A 12078-nucleotide genomic window follows, 5' to 3' on the forward strand; every position below is an offset into this window, starting at 1 on the left:
CTTGCGTTAGTGCCTCAGTTTCCCCAGCTGCAAATGATGAGGGGGACACTTGTGCTGTCCATGTCATTGCTGTCCCCCTCCCCAGCTGTGCACCTCACCCTGCCACTGAAACCCCTCTTGCCGTCGTCACCCCAGCTCCCCCCTTGGTGCCCCCCTCCATCCCTCTAATTTCCTATCCCTCCTCTGAGCCCCCTCTGGCTCAAAGTCTCCTTCCCCCACCACAGGCAGCTAAAATCCCGCTCCCCATCCCCAAAGCCCCGCTCCCGCCAGCCCCGTTCACCTCCTGTCACTGTGTCTGTCCCGCTGAGGTAGAGGGGACGGGACCCCTCCTTGTGCCAGCGCGTGACGCTCCGGTTCCCCCCCCCCCCGCTCCCTGACGTGGAAGCGAGGGGACGGCACCGCCGTATCCTCCACCGCCGTCGTTGGCTACTTCTTGGTTTGATTGCAAACCTCATATTTGGATTTCTGCCTAAACCCCGCTCCTGGAACCACAAAAAGCCCTGCTCGAGGGTCCGAGCATCCTCGTTTCCAGCGTCAGGCTCGGGCGGCAGCGTGAGAAACGCTGCAGGGCTGGAAGACAAGTCGAAACCCCATCAGCGGAGGCTCAGCCCCGTCTCCCTTCCCCAGGCCCGAGCACGTGCACGGGGTTGACAATCCTGCCTCCGCACCTCTGCCGTGATGTGGTGCCCATCCACATTCCTGGCACATCCGCTGTACCTGAGCCGGGCTGCGAGCTCCCCTGGAGAGAAACACTCGCGTTATCTGCAAATGCCATGCATATTTCCAGAAATCTTTGCATAAGGCTGTTAAAATCCCTAAGCAGACTTTGACGGGCGTCCCGCGCTCTGAGAGGGGTAACTTTGGGGGGTGCAGGAGGAAGGTGAAGGTTCCTGCAGAGCCCACACAAAATGCAAAGCCTTTTTGCTGCCAGGGCTTGGAGCAAACGCATCTCCCCCTGGCTACTGCAACCTATGGCACGTGGCCCCCACCCTGGCCAGCGAGGTGGCCATCCTGTCTGCATGCGGGACACATGGCTCCCAGTAACATTCCTGGATCATTGAACCTCCTTTGCAAATGCTCTGGTTTTGGGGAGCCTCCAAGCCCTGACCTGGTGGGGCCCAGTGAGTCCCTGTGGCAGCTGGACCCCCCCCAATCCTCAGACCCCTCCGGGGTCGATGCAGATGACTTTAACTGAAGCAAGGAGGCTGCCACAGGGGCATCCCGCACAGGATTCATTGGAAAAGTGGCTCCCAGCAGAAGTTTCCCATCATTACCTACGTGCCACCTCCGGGGACCTTCTGCCCTCGCAGCCACCTCGTGCACTGCTCGAGAAACCACGTGCACCGGGTCCAAGCCAGCCCCACGGCGCTGCCCTGGCCCAAACCCCACGGAGAAGCACTCGGTGTGCAGGGAAGAGCCGTCCCTTCCACGTCTGGCCACAGTCTGGCTCTTTGCCCCGGGGCTCCGACTCTACTCGTTGCAGCCGGAGGGGTTTTCCTGGGGGATGCAGGATGCGGCCCTGACACTAGCTCTTTGCACCCTGTTTGCATGGAGCTGGTGGCTTGGGAAGGGTCCAGGCTCTCCTCCCGCCTGCCCGTGGGGCTCAGTTTGATAACGAGAGGGGAGGACATGCGTTCAGGCTGCTCATGTCCCTCCAGGCTGCTCAGCCCTGAGCCCCAGCTCCACTCCTGCCTCCTCGCTGCAGAGACCTCTGCCAGCGTGAATCAGCAGCACCCACTTAACCGTTTCCTCGCAAAGTCCACATCGGCTCCGGAGAGGGGGGACGGTGCAGCCACGCCACAGCCAAACCCCTCTGCACCCCCTCGCTCCCAGGACTGCCACCCTCGCCACCCCACGGCAGCGTTTCCCTGCCCCAGCCCCACAGATTTGCCCTGCGCCGGTGGGAAAGCTGCAGCAAACTGGCCGGATTGGAGCTCAGCAGCAAAGACGGCAGCTCCTGCAGCTGCAAAGCCTCTTGTGAAACACATTGGCGTCACCAGCTTTGCCTGAGGACCTGCCATCACGCTGGGGGCAACTTGCCCCCCCATACTTGGCCATAGCAGGAGCAGCACATGGGCCTTGATGCCCGCGGTGGATGCGGTGCCGAGGTTGGGTACCACCGGTGGCCGATGCAGCAGCACGGCAGCCCTGGAGCTGCCGCGGTGCGGTGGGAGATGCTGCTGCCCGGCTCCCCTGGGCTTCCTCAGCCATTTCTAGTCTTTGCCAGGAGTGGCTTTCATGTGGCAATAGCAGTGGTGCGTCACGATGGCATTTGGTGCTGCACCCCCGACAGACCCTCGACCAGCCCCGTGCCGAGATGAGAAAGCAAATGAGCTTCCCCGTGGCTAAAAATCTGAACCCCAGCCTGACTCCCTCCCTCTAAACCCCTGCACTCACCCTCGGCCTCGTGTGCTTACAAAAGGAGCCAAAATATAGCAGCTACTTCATATTGCAGCCCCATGCACGGTTAGATTTGACAGGCCAGGTCAGTCCCGGCGTTTAGTTACAATAAAACCGGCTCAGACCTTTGGGTCCTTTCCAGTTGCTGAGCTTGGGCTTTACTGCCGGGAGCCCTCGGGTAACTACAAGGCAACAGCGTGCAGGAAATTACCGTCCCGTCCCCAGCTCATGTGCGGAGCAAGCAAAGGTCCCCAGTGCCCTCGGCTTGAGCGTCACCAGCCAGGCTGTGCTGCGGATCCGCATCGGGATGCTATGGTTCCATGTCGGGATGCTGTGGCTCTGTATCGGGATGCTCTGGCTCCCTGTCAGGGTGCTGTGGCTCCATGTTGGGGTGCTGCGGCTCCATGTTGGGGTGCTGTGGCTCCGTGTCGGGGTGCTGCGGCTGCGGAAGGGGTTTGCACCAGGGAAACGTCGTGCATTGCATCAGTTTGTGCTTGGGTTTGGTGTCGGGGAGCTCCCCCTCTGCTCTGATTTCTGCAGATTGTCCGCAGCTGCCAGCATGGCTTCCCCCTTCCCTGGATGCTTTCACCAATAATTAGTCACCCACTACCCTCCCGGCCTTGTTAGTGCTCGCCTCCGCAACAGGGCTCACACCGAACCCCCTGCCCCCGGGGCAGGATGGGGACAGGACACGGGCTCACTCTGTGCTCCGCTCCCCTCCTTGCAGTGCGTCCGTCACCATCCTGCCTTGGCAAAGGGCTCTTTGCAGCAGGAGAACCCGCACCGGGGGCCTCTGCAGCCCCTCCTGGTCCCCAGGGGGCTCAGCCGATGCGCAAGCAGGCAGGGTGCGGGCAGCTGCCTGTTCCCTGTACCACGTCCCCATCACCCGCTTTTTGGCTGCAGCGGAGGTGCTGGGGCCAGCACCTGGAGGCAGAGCAACCTGCCACCCGCACACGGCTTCTCCCCGGGGCTGGTGCCTGGCACCCCGCCGGGGGACCCCAGAGCCCAGGATAGGGCACCCCCATCCGACAGCACACCCCGAGGCCACTTCACTGGGGGGTCGCACATTTAATGGGGGTGTCACAGCAAAGGCAAAAAGAACGGGGAGACACAGGGACCCGGCTGGTCACCCTGTGGGACCCGCATTGTCCCTCTCGCCCTTCCCAGGCCCTGGGGAGCCGCGGGAGGGATGCAGGCAGTGCGGATGATGATGGAGCAGCGCTGGCCCAAAGCTCTGCAGCCCCTCTGCCAGGGGCAGGGGACAGCAAAACCGGGCTGTCTCTGCCCGCGTGGGGACAGGGCACGGCCAGCTGTGGGAGAACGGGCAGCTGCCTGTGCCCGCAGTGTCGGCAGCGCCAGCTCTCTCTGCATTGCAGCAGCCTCCTGCCTGCGCGGGGTCGGTGGCCGCGTCCCCAGCCCCCACGGAGGGCAGAGAACCCCCCCGCAAAAGCTGGCAGCGGCAGGAGCTGCCCTGTGGGTGAGATGAGCTGCAGCAGTGCTCAGCGCCGAGCGGGCTGATGGGGAGAGAGATGCAGGGGGGGCGGCTGCTGCGGGTGCAGCCCAAGGGCACGCGGGGGCAGGAGCTGGGACAAACTCCGCCGTCGCTGGATGCCACTCTGCAGCTTCTCCCTGGCAGCTTTGTGGCAACGTGGGGCTGGAGGGGCGCAAAGCGGAGCCCCCTGGGCCGAGGGTGCCCAAGCGGCAGCGCGTGGCCGGGGCTGGCAGCTCGCCACGCCGCGGCTCGGCCGCCGGCACTGCGGGTGCCGGGCATCACCGCCAGCCGCCTTGATGCGAAGCGATGGGCTGCGCCGGCGGGTGTGGGGCGGCAGGCGCGGGGCTGGCGCCTGCGTGGGCGTTGAAGGATGGTCGTGCGTGGCAGGAGAGCAGCAACAAGGCGGCGGCGTTAGCTGGGAAGTGATGCAGAGCCAAAAATAATCCCCAGGCTGCGGCTCAGACCAGGTAACAGCGAGGAGCAGGAGCTGCGGAAGCCACGTCCCGCAGTGTCCCATGTCCTCGGCTGCTGGTGGCTTGGTGGGGGTGGCTGGGGCCAGATCACGTGCCCGTGGATGCCAGGGTACCTCTGGCAGTGGGTGTGCTCCCTCCCTGGGGTCTCTGCCCCTGCCTTGGGCAGGGCTGGGGCTACCACCCCGAGGATGCCCTTGCTCTCTGCAACAAAACATAGAGCCAGAGCCCAGAGGCACGAGCAGAGACCCCGGCGCTGGGCACTGCACTGTGCCCAGGGCTTGTAGGGGGGGCAGCCACACATGGCACCCTGCGAGGTCCCCTAGGGGTTGTGCCACCCAGTGCTCTGCCCCCGCTGCGGGTGCACCAGGGCAGCCCGTGGGCATTCGGGTCAGGCGTTTTCCCGGGTGGGGAGGGCGGTGGTGATGCCGTGGGTGCCAGGCAGGCGCGGGCACTGCGGGGGGACGGTGCTGGCTGCGCCGTGCTCCGCCGCGGTCCCCCATCCATCTGCGACTCGGCGGCTGAGCGAGGGACAGTCACGCGTTTATTTTTAACCGGCTGGGGAGGGCGGCGGGGATTGGTGCCTCCCTGGTTATATCACTAAATCCCTGCCAGGCCCTGTTAGTTCCAGCACAGCGAGCCCTGCGCCATGCTCCAGTAACCGTTTCAGCCCCCCATCCTCCCGGGGCCGGGCACTGTCCCAGCCCACAGGCTCCTCAGGGCCAGCTGTGCACACAGCTGGAGAGTGTGGGCACACACTGACTGCTCCCCACGGGTGGGTACTGGGGTACCAGGACACACACACACACACACACCCCCCAGCCCTGCCCTCCCACCCCATCGCTCTCTCCCAGGCGTGGGGTAGGATGCAGGCAGCCAGGTCTCCCTGTAGCTGCTCTATCTCCCCAGGAGAAGTGATGCTGCACGGGGATAACGGCCACATCCCACTCCCACAGCCCTTTTGGGGACGTGGCAGGAGGAAACCAGGGCAGTTCACGGCCACTTTGTCCCCATCCCGGTGGCAGATGCCATGTGGGACAGGCCCTGTGCTTCCCCACGGGAGCACTGACCACAGCTGGGGCAGGATGGGCGTGATGAGGATGCTCATGGCCACCACGGTCCCCTCTCCATCCCCATTTGATGCCACCCACCAGTCCCCATCCCCAGCAGTGGCTCTCGGCTCTCAGCAAAGCGGCAAAGGGTTAAGCCGTGCAGTGGAGCCACGTGATGCTCCGGGGATGCCGTTTTTCTGAAGATCAGGACGGATTAGGGTGGAATATCAGGACGAGAATTTCTTCAGGCGGCGCATCACCCCCCTCGGCCCCACCACTGCCCCTCGCCTCACGGCTCCCTGGGGACGCAGGGTGCTGAGCCAGGCTCCCACCCGGTGAGCCCCCCTCCGTGCTACTCCCCGACATTCTCCCTCCCAGCTCAGCTGGCTTCGGGGTGGGGGGATTGGATGGCACCTTGGGGTGGCACATGGGGGGCACTGGAGGGATCTGTGGGTCTGGAGCTGGAACGGGCACCATCCCCATCCCCTGCAGCCGGATGCTCACCCCGCAGTGCTGCAGGCAGGAGGGATGGGGGGCCCCTGCTCACCCCCTCCATAACTCCCCCGTCTTCTCCCCTCAGTGCATGAGGCTGGTGTTTGCCCGAGAGCCACCCAGCGCCCGCACTGACGCCCGAGGCAGCGCCGGGAGCCATGTCGGGGTCCTACGACGAGTCGGCAGCAGCCGCGGAGGAAACAACCGACAGCTTCTGGGAGGTGAGTCCCAGCCGTCCTCCCCTCCCATGGGGCCCCCGCTGCCGTCACCACATCCCAGGGTGTCCCTCGGGCTGGGGGGGGGACAGCGGTGCTCTCCCCTCCCGCAGCAAGCCCTGCCTGTGGGCATCCCTTCAGCGGTGGCTCGGCTGTCCCAGCTGGCTGTCTCAACCTCAGCTATTCCCAAGGGGCACAGAGCAATGGGGGGGGGACGGGACGAAAGAAGCTGGGTTTGAGCAGCCACAAAGCAAAAGCTCCATCCCTACACCCCCAAAGTGCCCGGTGCTCCCCCAGTCCCCACCTTGGGCCAGCTGGGGCTGAGCCACGTAGCCCAGATGCAGGTCTCACACCTGCCTGTCCCCTGTCCCCATCCCCGTCCCCTTCCCAGGTGGGGAACTACAAGCGCACGGTGAAGCGGATCGATGATGGGCACCGTCTCTGCAATGACCTCATGAACTGTGTGCACGAGCGGGCCAAGATCGAGAAGTCCTATGCCCAGCAGCTCACCGACTGGTCCAAGCGGTGGAGGCAGCTCATCGAGAAAGGTATCATGGCTTCCCCAAGGGGAGGGTCTCCCCAGGGCTCCTTGGTCCCATGGATCCCCATGCACCATCACAACCTCACGTGTTAGAGGTGGAGGGGGTAAGGGCTGTGGAGAGACACTCAGCTGTCCCCTCTGCCCTGCAGGTCCCCAGTATGGCAGCCTGGAGAAGGCATGGGGTGCCATCATGACGGAGGCGGACAAGGTGAGCGAGCTGCACCAGGAGGTGAAGAACAGCCTGCTGAACGACGACTTCGAGAAGGTCAAGAACTGGCAGAAGGATGCCTACCACAAGCAGATCATGGGAGGCTTCAAGGAGGCCAAGGAGGCTGAGGATGGCTTCCGGAAAGCCCAAAAGCCCTGGGCCAAGAAGCTCAAGGAGGTGAGAGGAGAAGCACAGTGTGTCCTGGGACACTCACGCCATCTCCCAGCTTCGACTCTGGGTGCCCGGTTCAGGCTGGGAGAGCTGAGTGGCACATTCCTGCAGGCAGAGGGATGGGCAGGGGGCTGGGACTGCTGCTCTAATGTCTTTTCTCTCCACAGCTGGAGACAGCCAAGAAAGCCTACCACCTGGCATGCAAGGAGGAGAAGCTGGCCATGACCCGGGAAGCCAACAGCAAGGCAGAGCAGTCCAACACCCCTGAGCAGCAGAAGAAGCTCCAGGACAAAGTAGAGAAGTGCAAGCAAGACGTGCAAAAGGTGCAAACTGCTGCACTGCTCTGGGCTCACGAGGCAGGGAAAATGGGTGGAAATGGGCATCACTCAGTTTTCCCTCTGATTCATTCCCATTTTCCCATCCCTACCCTCTTGTAGAAGGGTGAAGACTTGTAGGCAGGGCTCAGGGGAGCGTGAGCAGGGCTGAGATTTACCCCTCTTACTGGGGCAAAATCTCTCTGGCAACCACACTGATTTCACCCACAGAGGCTCTTGGCTCAATCTGGGCTCCCCAACATGGTGGGCCCCAAGCCAGACCCTCTCAGCACCCAGAAAGGGCCTCAGAGGTGCTCGAGGTATAACCAAGGTACCCTCCTGCTCCTTTGCAGACTCAGGAGAAGTACGAGAAGGTGCTGGACGAGCTGAACAAGTGCACCCCGCAGTACATCGAGAGCATGGAGCAGGTCTTCGAGCAGTGCCAGCAGTTTGAGGAGAAGAGGCTCAACTTCCTCAAGGAAGTGCTCTTGGACATCAAGAGGCACTTGAACCTGGCCGAGAGCAGCAGGTAGGTGTCTCCTGGGCTGGCTGGGCAGAAAGTGTCCATGCAAGGTCTCCTTGTGCTGCCTGGAAAGCAAACCAAGCCCTGGAGGGACCGGGTGCTTCCAGGCTAACCCAGCCCCTGCTACACAAGGGAGAGGGGTTTCTTGCCAACAAGATGGTCACTAAGAGGTACCAGGGTGGCATAGGGCTGTGCGGGAGCCTGGCGCCCCCCAGTGTCTCGTAGGAGGTGACACAACCTGGGCTTGTCCCCGTCCCACCCCGCTGGGGTTCACACCCACCCACAGCACCCCGATCCGTGTCTCTCCCTGCAGCTACGCCAACGTCTACCGGGAGCTGGAGCAGACCATCCGCCTCTCGGACGCACAGGAGGATCTCCGGTGGTTCCGCAGCACCAGCGGCCCCGGGATGGCCATGAACTGGCCCCAGTTTGAGGTGAGGCTGGGCACACCAACTGGGGTGCTGGCAGCCCCACGGGGCGGCTGGGTGCTCAGGGACCGGTTGCTTTGTGCTTGCAGGAGTGGAACCCGGACCTGACGCACACGATAACGCGGAAGGAGAAGCAGAAGAAGGGTGAGGGGGTGACCCTGACCAACACCAGCAGCACGGGCGAGACGGGGGCATCGGCGGGCGAGCGTGGGAGGTGAGAGCCAGTGAGGAGTGGAGAAGCCACAGAAAAGGCACAGCATTTGCCTGTGTAAACATTGCCAATGCTGTGGGGACATGGGGTGTCCTCGGTGACAGCCACTACTCTTCTGTCCTCCCTCCATGTCTTGCCGGACATGTCGTTAGCTGCGGGTACTGCTCACTGCAACCCCCACTTCTCCATAATGTTGGGAGCTTTCCCAACATCCTCCCAGATGGAGCATCCTCCCAGATGTTGGTGCCACGTGGTGCCTGCCACCCTACCATCCCCCCAACGGCTCTGACGGCCCCTCTCCCTCCTTCCCCCCTACCCCAGCGTGAGCAGCCATGACCGTGGGCAAACCTACAGCGCCGAGTGGTCCGACGATGAAGGCAGCAACTCCTTCAACACCAGCGAGGCCAACGGCGGCACCAACCCCTTCGACGAGGAGTCGGCGGGGAAGGGCGTGCGGGTGCGGGCTCTGTACGACTACGACGGGCAGGAGCAGGACGAGCTCAGCTTCAAAGCAGGTACGGTCCATCACCGGTGCTGGCTCGGCTGGGCTGCTGGAGCGGCGGGTCCCACACTGCTCTGCTTTTTGGTGTAAAATCCCTCAAATAATTTGTGGGTTAACCCAGCCCTACAAAATGTTGAACTGGCAGAAAGGGGAAGGCAGAAGCCGAGTCCAAACCCAGGTGGGACCAGAGAGATGGTGGGTCAGGACATGTGAGGTCTCATGGGTCACCGCTTGCCTTTTCTACCCTACTAACCTGCGTGCTCAGGATCAGCCATAGGAACCCCCAGCAGCTCCATCCAGGGGAGAAATTAGGGGACAGAAGAGGCTCCAACACCTGCAATGAGCTCTCCCCTTCCCACCTTCCTCTCCAGGTGATGAACTAACCAAACTCGGTGAAGAAGATGAGCAAGGATGGTGCAAAGGGCGCTTGGACAACGGGCAGCTAGGTCTCTACCCCGCCAACTACGTGGAGGCAATCTAAATCTTGTGGTGTGCTCCTCGTCGCCGTCGGCAGATAAATCCACCCTCCGTTGTCTCCATCTCTCCACCAGCCAACCAGCCATTTTGCCGTCTGGTCCTTCACTCCTCACAGTTAGAGATTCAGACATATTTTCCGACCAAGCTTTTATTTTTTTAAGAGTTGTCTCCGAAGAGTATTTTGCATAGTCGCTTTCTTCTTCTTCTTCTAAGATAACGTGAAGCGAAAGATGACGTTGTCTGTTCGTCTACGTTAGTTGATTTTTTTTCCGAGCGAAAAGCCGATACCTCAAGATCTTGAAGCCCAACCAGTGAGAGCTCCTGATTGGTTGGCTTTTAAAGATACTGAAATCATGAGCCGCCTTCTGATTGGCTGGAACTGTTCCAAAATGCATGGCATTGGAGCTCCTGGGACCAATCAAATTCACCCCCAGAAAATGAGAGGGAATGGAGGCAGACTCCATTTTTTTTTTTTGGTGTTTCCATGTTCTTCTCCCCAGTTCATCCTCCCTCCCCGAAGGAGGGGACGAGCGTCCCCTCCTGAGCCACAGCTACCCGGCCCCATCTGCAGGCAGGTCCCTGCTCACAGGCAGAGCTGGTGGCTGGCTGAGATGCCCGGGTGAGGTGGGACCAGCCCTGCCGTGGTGCTTGGTGGTATCTTCTCAGCTTCCTCCTCTTTGCACCCAGGCTGCCAATGTTTCTGGAGTGGATGGAGGCTCCCGAGTCAATGCCCCACGTGTGCTGCAGGGAGCAGCATCGCCCTCCCACAAGGGCAGTCACCAACGATCACCAGATCCAGGTGAGATGGCCCTAAAATCCACCACTGTTTGGAGAAGGACCCACCGCAGCCCAATGCTGCTGGAAGCACCTTCACATCCAGCCTGGGATAGCGGGGACCAGCTTGGATCCTGCTGGGGACAGTCCCCATCTGTCCCCTTCCTGAAGAGAAGCAGGAGCAGAGCAGGGATGGGGGATAAGCAATGTCCAGCCTTGCACGGAGCTCGTGGGAGCTGCCACCAGCCGGAGGATGAGGAGGGCTCGGGGCAGGCAGCAGATCCCAGCCTGGGCATCAAAGCAGCTGCCTGGAGAAGACATCCGAAAACAAGACACACCAAAGCAGGGGAACGGCCGCAGGCTTTGCCCTTTGCTTCTCCCCAGGGGGCTCTACCCCTCCTGCACTTGGGCTCTGCAAATGGCCATGGTGTGGACGGGAGCCCCTCAGCACCCACGGGTGCTGCCACCCAGCACGGTCACCCCAACCCGGGCACATTGGCCACCCCAAGCTTTTCCCTACAGATCATCTCTCATTTTTTTCCACACCATCACCCTTAGCAGCATCGATGCCGTCGTCTTCCCGCACGCTCCTCCCTCTCCTCTCCTGCCCCCTCCGTGGGTTCGTGAATTTTTTGGCCCCAGGGATCAAGTGTTCTCGCGGAGGCAGGAGATGCACCATGTGCTGGGCACGGTGGGCGAGAGCCACCCGGCCGCGCATCCCCTGCCAGAAATGCAAACAGGAGAAAAAAAAAAAACAACAAACAAAAAACCCACAAAAAAAAAAGTCAGAAAAAAACCCAACCGACCACCTGTCTCAGCAATGCACCCCGGTTTTTTGTACATTGATTGTGTAATTTAAGAAGTATATATATAATATATATATATATATCGTGATTGTATTACCGTGGATACAACAACAAAAAGCAGCAAACGAAAATAACCGAGCTCTGTTAAGCCTCCTCCGGGTCTGGGTCCTCGTTTGGCTCCGTGCGCCGGTCTCGTCCCCCGTGGAGGTGGCTGTTGGGGTTATGCCCCCCCCCTTTGGCAGCGGGTGCTTGAGCCCTCTGCACCCTGGGGACCCACAGTCGCAGCCACTGCACCCCCAGGTAGGGACACCCCCACCACGAGGCTTTGGGGTGCAGTGGGATGGGGGGGCTCGGATGCATTGCTGGGGTCCTGGGGGAAAAGAGGGGAGGGGAGGGAAGGAGGCGGGGAGCAGCCATTGATTTTGGGGACCCCTGTGCCAACGCGCTAGGAAAAGCTGTGTGAAACCCACAGGGGGAGATTCAAGATTGAGTAGTTTTGGGGCCATTCCCAGCACCAGCAAAAGCAGTGGCCCCCGTGCCCTGGGAAGGGGGAGACGGGAAAGCCCCAGCACGGCAAGTGGGTGCTGGCCAAGGGGATAGAGACCCCCCCCTCCCAGGCTGCCGACAAGCCTTGAAACCTTGGGAAAACCAACCTGCAGGTCACCCAACCCCTCTGCCCTCCCTGGCGAGGGCAGCGACCGAGGGGAACGGGGCGGAGGGATCGGGACCTGCCGGGGTGTGGGGGTCACTCCCTGGAATCCTGATGGGGAGAGTGCGGAGAAAAGGGATTTATTTTCCCTTATTTAAGGGCTGGAGCTCTTGAGGGAAACTCTGACCTCTCCCCACGCCGGCTGCCGGAGCGTCGGTCGCACACAGGCAATCACAAGACACATTTTGCTGCTTTTTTTCCCCCCCTTTCTCCCCCCCCCCCCCCCCCCCCCCCGCGCCTCCCATCTCCAGAGGTCAAGGCAGTTTTTCTCCTGCTCCTCTCCTCCCTCCAGC

The 12078-nt window shown here is 61.7% G+C and overlaps 1 protein-coding gene across 2 annotated transcripts; it reads left to right on the top strand.

Moving 5' to 3' along the window:
- The first annotated feature begins 6064 nt into the window (after positions 1-6064).
- Positions 6065-9500, top strand: PACSIN1 (protein kinase C and casein kinase substrate in neurons 1). 2 transcript variants are annotated; one of them, XM_074163173.1, is made up of 9 exons: positions 6065-6127; positions 6513-6669; positions 6812-7047; positions 7209-7364; positions 7709-7884; positions 8192-8312; positions 8396-8520; positions 8839-9032; positions 9391-9500. In XM_074163173.1, exons 1-9 carry the CDS (start codon positions 6065-6067, stop codon positions 9498-9500), a joined length of 1338 nt encoding a protein of 445 aa, XP_074019274.1. The 2 variants fall into 2 exon arrangements, with proteins under 2 accessions (XP_074019274.1, XP_074019275.1); XM_074163174.1 differs by having other exon boundaries at positions 8396-8490; positions 8815-9032.
- The last annotated feature ends 2578 nt before the right edge of the window (positions 9501-12078 follow it).

The sequence above is a fragment of the Numenius arquata genome, chromosome 24, assembly GCF_964106895.1.
Source record: "Numenius arquata chromosome 24, bNumArq3.hap1.1, whole genome shotgun sequence".
NCBI lineage: Eukaryota > Metazoa > Chordata > Aves > Charadriiformes > Scolopacidae > Numenius > Numenius arquata.

Coding starts and splice junctions, on each gene's coding strand:
- PACSIN1 (XM_074163173.1), top strand. CDS start 6,065: ATGTCGGGGTCCTACGACGAGTCGGCAGCAGCCGCGGAGGAAACAACC. Junction 6,670..6,811: donor GAGGCAGCTCATCGAGAAAG/GTATCATGGCTT, acceptor TCTGCCCTGCAG/GTCCCCAGTATGGCAGCCTG. Junction 7,048..7,208: donor GGGCCAAGAAGCTCAAGGAG/GTGAGAGGAGAA, acceptor TTCTCTCCACAG/CTGGAGACAGCCAAGAAAGC.